Source organism: Mercurialis annua, linkage group LG8, assembly GCF_937616625.2.
Source record: "Mercurialis annua linkage group LG8, ddMerAnnu1.2, whole genome shotgun sequence".
Lineage (NCBI taxonomy): Eukaryota > Viridiplantae > Streptophyta > Magnoliopsida > Malpighiales > Euphorbiaceae > Mercurialis > Mercurialis annua.
In genome coordinates, this window is record NC_065577.1 from 9,144,265 (window position 1) to 9,154,106 (window position 9,842).

Here is a 9,842-nt window from a genome sequence, read left to right on the forward strand (position 1 = left end):
TACTAGACAACCACATAGGACTAGTATCTCATCCATAAGCCAAAGTATATGCCAAGGCATAACAATCAAACGTATACAATCCATAGCAAAAGTAATACCAGAGTCAAAATAAGTTAAGCCTAATTGAGTTTCCTTTTGAAGACATAATCCGGATAGCTTATATAACTTGAAAACCTTAAAATCAAGTGAACTCCCAGAGTTGTGAATTAGCCAAGTTATACAACTACACGCTTAATCTCACATGTCGGGGGACTCAAGTCTAACCCGACCCAACGTTATGCCAGAGTAAAACTAAAGTAAAACCAAAGTATAGATCCGGAACCTTTAAATCAAAACATTGCTCATTTGAAAATACGGAACTCAACCTAACTTAACAACAAAGATACACATTTACAACAAACCCAAAGCTAGCCCCACTTGGTCAAAACACCCAAAGTAGATACAAGCGTGTCACAACAATTAAATAGGTTCTAAATATGCATTTGAGTTCACCAACTCAGATCTGAAAATAGAGAAGCCAAATCAACCATTTATATGGCATAACATTGCCACCTTACATATTAATAATATGAAATCAAACCAATGATTTTTAAACAATGCCAACATGTTACAAACATCCAAAACATCCTTATAATCACTTATGGGCAGCCACCTATGTCTTGAAAAACAATCAAGTCAAAACAAGTTGAATACATGCATTAATCCAAAAACCAACCTTAAATCTATCAAATAAGCCAAATAACATCAAGTTGAATTCGTTAACCTACAACATCCCTAAGTATGAATTTCCAGCAATACAATGTCACCCAAAAATAGTATTGAATCATGACAATATCAAACCAAAGTCCTATCATTCAATTCCATCACTTTATATTATAACTCTAGAGTGTAATTCAACCACAACACATACTAGAATCATCTTAACATGCAATTTAGATTTGACATGATGAAAACAGTAGGTAAAATCATAATAGTAACGCAACAACGAATCGATAGAGCAATAACAAGTTTAAGCGAGAGAAACGGCACATACCGCGACAAGAATTATAAAACGAATCGAGGAACAATGAAATTAGATTAGATCAGCCCCTTCAACACCCAAAGTCGCTGGAAAACAAAGATTGAACTATTACGAATCGAACCAACGAAGGAGTAACTATAAACACGAGAAAAGATGAACGAAATATTTACCAAATTCCGAAATAGAGAGGGGAAGGTGAAACAAGGATCAATCTCAGAGAGTGAAAGTGTTTTAGGCCGGCTAGGGTTACTAGGAATGAATTAGAAGTGTTTAAAATCAGATAAGGGTCTATTTATATGTCAAAGAAATCGAATTTACACGCATCGCGCCTTCACAAAAGGCACAACAAGCCTGGGTCGCGTTGCGAGGCGCGATGGCCCAACGCGCCTCAAAAACAGATCCAACAGCTAACTATCTTTCGGGCGCAGCTAGGGGTGTGCAAAACCGAACCGAAATCGAAAACCGAACTGAAACTGAACCGAAAATCGCCGGTTCGGTTTTAAAATTAAGATTTTTTAATACATCTGTTCGGTTCGGTTTTGAGCTTTCAAAAACCAAAAAACCGAAAAAACCGATATATTAAAATTTATTAATTTTTTTATTGAAATATTACTATTATTTTTTAAAAATAATACTATTTTCTTTCATATTTAAGTGTTATTGTATGTAAAACATCACAATTGACTTACATTTGAATTTGAATTTTAAATTTAATTTTTTATTTTTTTTATTTTAATTTTAATTTTTTATGGATAAAATTTAGAGAAAAAAGAATTATTTTCCTATGTCGGTAAAATCGAAAACCGAACCAAACCGAACCGATTTTTTTGTTCAAAGTTCTGACCGGTTTTAAAACTCTTAAAAAACCGATCGGTTTTGATAATTCCACTTCCGAACCGAACCGAAAAACAGAATGCACACCCCTAGGCGTAGCATGTCCGAAAATGAGTCCAATCCAATGGTGCAATTGGGAGATATGGATGTTTTATCAAAACATGTCAGATTTAGAAGGCACACGAACACATCATCGATTATAATCCGGATACAAATCAAATCGCCATCGAAAACTCACACGACATATACGACTCATATAAGAAACAACTCAAACCCCAATTAAAGTGTCAGACTTGCTAAAGCCACCATAAACAATCCGAAACCAAGTTGGAAACACAACGAAACTATGACGGAAAAACACGGGATATTACACTTAGCTCATTTTTTTTTTGAAGATTGAAGATAGAAATGGAAGATATTACGATGAACAACAACTTCTCTGGAAATTGCAATCAAGAACGATTTGCTATCACTTATAATGGAGATCCGCTGCTATTACAGAAATCAGATCATCCCAATCTTACTTTGGTTAGTTTTTCATTAACAATCAACAATTATTTTAGCTAGAGCAGACCAATGAAGATAGCTTTAGGTTCAAAAACTAAGCTAGGATTTATCAGTGGCAAATGTATTATGCCAGATGAAGATTCTGATTGCTATGAACAATGGATTAAGGTTGATTGTATGGTGATTTCGTGGTTATTGAATTCAATTTCTAAAAAATTATCAGGAGCTTTTTTGTGTGAAATTTCAGCAAAAAAACTTTGGGATGATTTGAAACAGAGATATGGACAAAGTAATGGCCCAATGCTTTATCAATTGGAAAGGGAAATAGCTTCAATTTCTCAAGGGAATAATGAGATTTCTGTGTATTTTACTAGGTTGAAACGATTATGAGATGAGCTCTCTTGTATGATCAATTTTCCTAGTTGCACATGTGGAGCAATGAAGAACTATAACTGTGGATTGGCTAAGTCCATAACTGAACTTAACTCTCAAACAAACTCATTCAGTTTCCGATGGGATTGAATGATAAATTTGAGTATTCAAGGAATCAAATCCTACTCATGGACCTTTTGTCCAATGAGAATCGTGCATATTCAATGATTTTGACTGTAAAGAAGCGAAGACAAATCAGTGGAAACATAATTCAAAATATTGAAAGCACAACATTGTTAAAAAAACCACAAACTTCTCAAGGATATGGAAGAAGTAACCGGCATAACAAAAACAAATATGGACAAGATTTCAAGAAGGACAGAGATAAAGGCCATTGTGACTATTGTAACAAAGATGGATACACAAGGAAAATCTGCTTAAAACTTGTGGATTACCGTGAGTGGTACAAGCGAAACAAAGGGAAAATTCAGATGCAAGGATGTAATAACCCGAAAATTTAAGAGTTAAAATATAGCCACGTGTCTAGTATTTTATTAGACGGGAGTAGGTAAATTAAATTTAAAGATAAATTTAATTTACAAGTGTCCCTAAATTTTTATTATGGCTATAGGATTACAAATTTAAATTTTTAGAATTTAAATTTGATTAACCATATAGTTAACGGTGATAATATGGATTTATAAATTGGGTGCAGAATAATTCATAAGTCCCTAGCGAATATTTTTGATACTAATATTCGCGAAATATTTTAAAAAGGTTATCGTGAAAATTTGATAAAATTTGGAAGCAGAAATTTTATCAAGTGCAGTCAATGCGGGCTTAATAAATCAAAAATGATTTATTAAGAATAAAATATAAGTCGGATGGGAATAAAAATTATATTTTTATTATTGTTATATTTTATTAGATTTTTGGTAAAATTTTCACGAAATTTGGAAGTCGTTTCTGTTTAGGCTACGAACGACTAGTTTAGAAGTTGGTTTAAAGTGCATGATTGAACTAGTACTAAAAACGTACTTTAGCCAATCCTATATATATAACCAATTGTTAGCCAAATGAAGGCCAACATTTCATTTCTTCATCTGAAGAAATAAAAGAGAGCTGCTTAGGCTTCTCAGTACGACGGAAATTAGGGTTCCACGCCGTTCGATCCGTTTCTCGATTCTAACTCAATTTCTTCAACGATTACTCACGTAATCGAGTTATTATATCCGTATTAAACGTTTATTTCGATTTATTTTGAATATAAACTCGTTTATAAACGGTTACCGTATCGAATTATCGTTTTAAACGTCCGTATTGATTTTGAATTGTGTATACGTGATTGTGGACGTTAGAATGGCGTTTTTTGAACGTTTTAAGCAGGACGGGAGGTCCCGGAATTTAAATTCCGGGGCTGTGCGACCGCATAGCACAGTGTGCGGGCGCACACTGTGCTGTGCGGGCGCACACTGTGCTGTGCGACCGCACAACATAGTGTGCGGGCGCACAGCTGCCCCGACGAGCAGTCGGGGGTCGATTTTCTTCGGTTTTCGGGGGACTTTCCGGGGGCGATTCCGACGTGCTTTCGCCTAATAACCCGAGGTGTTTTCCAACCAAACCTAAAACATTTTTAATAAATATTTTTAAACCAAAGTTAGATATTTTAAAATGATACCTTGTGTCAGAAGAAAGTGAAAAGGTTTTATAACCTAAACCTAAAGACTTTTAAAAGGAGATTTTAAAAGTAAAGTTAAACGTTTATAATAGACTTTAAAAGAGTTAAAGTCAACGTTTAAATGGTTTTAAAGATTTAGCAATCGGTTTTGCTAAATACTTAGTATATGACCGAGAATTGTTTTGACAATTAGGTCTATACTATAAATAGTTTTCTTTAGGTATTGCGATACCTAAAATAACTTCTAGAGAGAAGTTAGAACGTTTTCTGAAAACGAGAATTTATAATATGGTATTTTAAAAGAAAAGAGACCATAAATGCTATGTGTTTAAATGATTATATGTTTAACCTAGATCTGGGTTTATGGACCTAGAAATTATATAGGAAACATATGTTGATGTGTTTTATCCTGTTTGCTTTGTGTGTTTAGTCCGACCAGCTAGCGAGCAGTCTGACCACAACCACAGGATTAAGTTCCAGACCTAGCGGTGTTTGTGAGTTTATTTGTTTACTTTTGAATATTAGTATTCAATTGTTTTTAAATCCACAAATCGCACTAAGTATGAAACTTAGCCAAGGAAGATCCACTGAAACGAGCTATCTATTGGGCAACAATAGGACTGTGTGATCATCGGTGTTAATGAACTAGATGAGAGGTAAATATTATAAGCATACATACTGAGATTAGGTTTTAAGCCAGATGCTTGCTAAGCGGCTTAAACCTATTGGGTAGTCCTGAGGTGGCAGTGATTTAAGTTCCGGCCCAGCAACCCTATACAGAGTTAAGATGGCTGTGATACATAAGTATACAACTCATCCTGTATTAAACAAGAGTTGTGCATATGCATTATATATATGATAGCACTATAACGTAAACAGGACTAGGGTTTCATTTGGATCGAGGACTGGTAATATTTTTATATACCGATATTTTGTATATATGCGATTTTGGTATTTAACTGTAAACCTATCTACTCACTCAGAAATATTTATATTTCTGACCCCGTTGTTGTTTATAATTTTTCAGGTACCTAGCTACCGGGTCTGGTCGAGCTTCCACCTTTTTTCCATCAGGGAAGCTTATTCTGTTGATATGTAAATAACACTTTAAACTCTTAGATGCTGCAATAGTGTATATAGGTTTGATATGCTTGTGGCCACGCCATGGTTCCTCTGTCTATATACTCTGATAGGAACCTGACTTTGTCTACCTCTAATAAGTGGCTACTCAATATGCATATGGTGTTTTATGGTGTCCCCTACGGGTGGGCCAAGCTTCGTGTCTTTGGTCTGCAAAGACACTGTGTGTAGTTTTAGCTGGCCTTACGTTTGTGTGCCTGCTGTGCATGTTTTTAATATGTTTGATATAACGCTTTGAAAAAGAAAATGTTCAATATATTTTATTAAACATATTGTTCGGGTGCACGGTTTGAAACAGGGCTGCCTGCGAGGTAAGGCACGTGAGCCAAGTCCCTGTACCACCACACCTGTTTTCCGAAATGCGCGTGGGTCAGAATAACTAGGGTTATTCAACCAGCATTTCTGAAAACGCGATTTCGCTTATATGGATATTTTCAGAATGTGTTTTCCACGTTAAACGAAAAAAATGTTTTAACGGTGTTTTCTGAAAACGGGTCGTACGCGAGATACGATCTAGATTTATATATATTTATATTTAGGAGGCGAAAAATTTATAGAGGTTTTAGGCTTGCTACGGGTTTCGGAACAACCATTCCCATTCCCTAGCGCCGGTCTTGACTCGAGTTTCGAAGCGGAAATTGGGTCGTGACAAGTGTGGTATCAGAGCAATGTTTTAGGACTTGAATGTCCAAAGGATTATTGCTGATATATGTTAAGTAGAAGTACTAGAAGTCATAAGAATTCCTAGTGAACTATTGCAGCAACATAGGATTCGAGTCATGTCTTGATCAGTTGTCAGTTATTGAATACATTCAGCTATAGATAGCAGCTATACATGTGTGTAGTATGTATTTATGTTTTGATCAGGAACGCATGAGTTGTTCTTGTGTTTGAGACACATTACAACTGACAGAATATGTGAGATGTTCCTAAATTGGAAACACATTACAATCATGGAGCGGAATGGTCAGAACCGATGACCAGTATTCGAGGAGAATGGTTCTGTTTGAACACAGGACAAAGCGAAGATTTTCTCTGAATTTTTGTTCGAGAAAATAATTAGATTTTCTCTGAATTGTGTTTTATTGTTATATGTTTTGCTTATATAGGTTTAATAGTTGATACCTGTTATATGAAAATGTGATTTTTCTATAACTATTACATACGGTACTTATGCTGAAATTTCATGTGTTTCAGTATGTCTGGGCCTAGTAGAGCTCATACGCATGTGGGATCTGATCCACATAATGTACCAGGTTTGCCTGTTATACCTGATACATCTGTTCCCATAGAGGCTGTTGACTCAACATCAGCATGTGACATGGACATATGGGAGGATGCTATTGGAGTAGAGGAATTAGAGAGAATATTGAATGAAGACATAAACAGTACTGGAAATAGTCATAGCTCTGTGTCTGAATCGACCGCCACGTCAGCTTATCTGGGATTTAAGGTAAAAGAGTTCTTATGTGAGGTGGACCATCTAAGGAGGGTTCAACAGCAAATAAGACACTCGCCGAATCAGTCGTGGGAATACGTGAGCGAGTGGGAGGTGCAAGAGAACCAAAGTTTAGATAGGCTGAGGGATTATATGGACAAGTATACTAGGGAAGATTTGAATGTGGAGGCATATACTGTTGAGTTTATGCGTTTATGTGAAGAAGTACCTGAGTTAGTTCGTGATGGTGAGGAAGTTGCAAGTAGGTACGTCAAAGGTTTAGGGCCTGAGTTTGAGGAACTCATGGCAGTAAAGTCTGATTCTGTGGCATATCTGCCTGGGCGTGCGAAGCAGATAGAGAGTAAGTTGAAGAGGAACGACATACCCCTCCAGCCGTACTATTATACCAAACCTGAAGAACCTACTGCTACATTTCCTAGGGTAGGAAACTCTGGACCCGCGAGGCACTACAACCCCTATTTTGTTCCGCGAGGGGGAAAGGATAAGGGAAAACTGAAATTCCGCGGAGGGCGAGGTAAAGGCCCGATGATTCGTGAGGCGTTTCCGTCTTCGCGATCATCGTCAGGTAATGTTTAGTTATGTGTTTAATATTTAAGTTAGTCTGTTTATGTGTTTTCAATAGTCGCGTTAGAATTGGAAAACATAAACTACAGATATAAATTATATCCTTAAACAAAAAGAAATACACATATAAGTAAACATTTAAAGTAAATGATAAATGAGAATTGATAAGTTAGGGATGTTAGAAACGTGCATCCTTAAAATAGAAATCAATAATTATTGATAATTAACCAAATGATGTGAAGCAATAATAATCCTAATGTGAGGATAAATTATTAGGATTAAGAAACTTGAAATGTTACGGAGAAGTAGTTTGAAAGAAACTTACAAAGTGAGTATTGCAGTTTTGTTTTAAAAGAATGTATTATTGTGCTCAGATGCATCATGAATGCATATTGCAACAATCACTATAGAAAAAGGAATACTTGAATTCCATATGCCTATACAAAATGATTTTGTTAGGACATGCATCATGTATATTAGTATATCAAAGAGAAAGTGGATTGTATAGCAACTCTTTGGGGATGAGAGATGTCATCACCCTGAGCCACAATTGTACAAAAGTTTTAAAATGTGAATTGTTAGATTCACAGTTTTGAAGAGATGAATTTTAAAGAAAATCCAGCTGGCACACACATATACTTATATATGTGGGTGAATATGTGTATATGCACATATGTTTGAAACGATTGGTTTGAGAAACCATTTGTTATAAAATAAAATTTTGTGAAAATAAATTGCTGAGAAACAATTTGTTTACAAAACAAACTGTATTTGTTTTAAAATGTAAGCGTATTTGAACGAAAACTCTGTAATAAAGTCAAGGTAGGATACAAGATAGCGAAAATAAGATGTTGTGATTTTATTGTTCATAATAAACAATAAAGATCTGGGTTCTAATGTTTCATTCTGAAACATCAGGAATTAATAAGGATTGAGAAGAGTAGGAAGTGAGAATTTACATTCTTACTCTGAGTTAGACTGAGAGGTAAGTCTAGTGATGGACTTTTATGATAAATAAAAGTTCGAGAATAGATAATAGAAGATAATTGTGATTAAGATAAGAGAGAGTAGGATATAATTAAACACAACTCGGTTAGTTTGACTTCAAGTAACTGTCGGTGAACAAAGTCATACGCATGTGTTTAATTAAAATGGATATGAGATTGGTCTTACAGACAAAGCATATGTCAGTAATGGACATATCTCTTGAATCCAAACGAGTGATTAGATGAATCAAAAACTCATAAGTCTGATAGGAGTAAACCTCAGCACTTAACCAATAAACAACAACAAAATAATTAACTAAAAGAAAGATTATGGAAAGGAAAATAGTTCTCAGAACCAGGTAGTTACACTACTAGTTCTGATTTGAATAAAGAGAGTCATTGATTATGCTAACGACTGACAGACTTTGAGAAGTCATGTCAAATAAAGTATTCATTAATAATTGATTATTAAACTATTTAATGAATAAACAATATACTTAAACAGTATAATAAACCTTGGATTAACATAAGATAGAAATGTTATCAAGGTAAGAAAGAGATAAAGAACCGAAGGAGTAAGTTTCAAATGTTATCTGGAAACTAAGTAGTAAAACCCCAGTAACTAGTAATCGAACCGTTAGATCGGTTTGATATTGGGATAGGATAATCCCAGGACGGTTATCTAAGTTTTAACCGTTGCGATTGACGAACAGAAAGATAGATGATGCTCGAAGATGGAGGTGATGTTGTGAAACTTGCATGAAATTTTGGCAGTAAGCCAAAAGTGCAAGCGATCATGATAAGAAGTGAAAATTTTAATTAACTTGAAATTGTCAACATAAGCTCCATGTATGTATACAAAATGAATTTGAAAACTGTATTGAAACAGTAATTTCAAAAGATAAATTCCGAGAACCGAGCCTTATGACTGCGAAGTCTAGGCTGACTGGTAACGGAATATACATGTAGTATACATGTATTTTGACTGTCGGGCTAGAAATGCATAAAGCATGGCCGACAAAAAGTGGAAATTACTCAATAAACATTTTGTTTTAATGTAAAATGTTTTGAAAGTGGAGCTAAAGTTGATAGTCAGTTAATTAAACGCGATAGTAACAGCTATAGTACAGTTATGAAAACTGTTAGCTGTGAACAAGGATGTTATGTGTGTGAAGTAAGTTAGAAGGTGTTTCATAGGAGATGATTAGATTATAACCACACCCACACCTATACAACCACATTCCTGCAAGAGAGAAGATCAGTTACCCAATCTGTAACAGG

General features: G+C 35.1%; 1 protein-coding gene across 1 annotated transcript; it reads left to right on the forward strand.

The window, feature by feature from the left end:
• Positions 1-2,431: 2,431 nt before the first annotated feature.
• LOC126661572 (uncharacterized) lies at positions 2,432-2,884 on the forward strand. The gene is made up of 2 exons (XM_050355426.1): positions 2,432-2,736; positions 2,785-2,884. The coding sequence occupies exons 1-2, from the start codon at positions 2,432-2,434 to the stop codon at positions 2,882-2,884; spliced, it is 405 nt and encodes a 134-aa protein (XP_050211383.1).
• Positions 2,885-9,842: the final 6,958 nt, after the last annotated feature.

Coding starts and splice junctions, on each gene's coding strand:
- LOC126661572 (XM_050355426.1), top strand. CDS start 2,432: ATGAAGATAGCTTTAGGTTCAAAAACTAAGCTAGGATTTATCAGTGGC. Junction 2,737..2,784: donor ATTTCTGTGTATTTTACTAG/GTTGAAACGATT, acceptor CAATTTTCCTAG/TTGCACATGTGGAGCAATGA.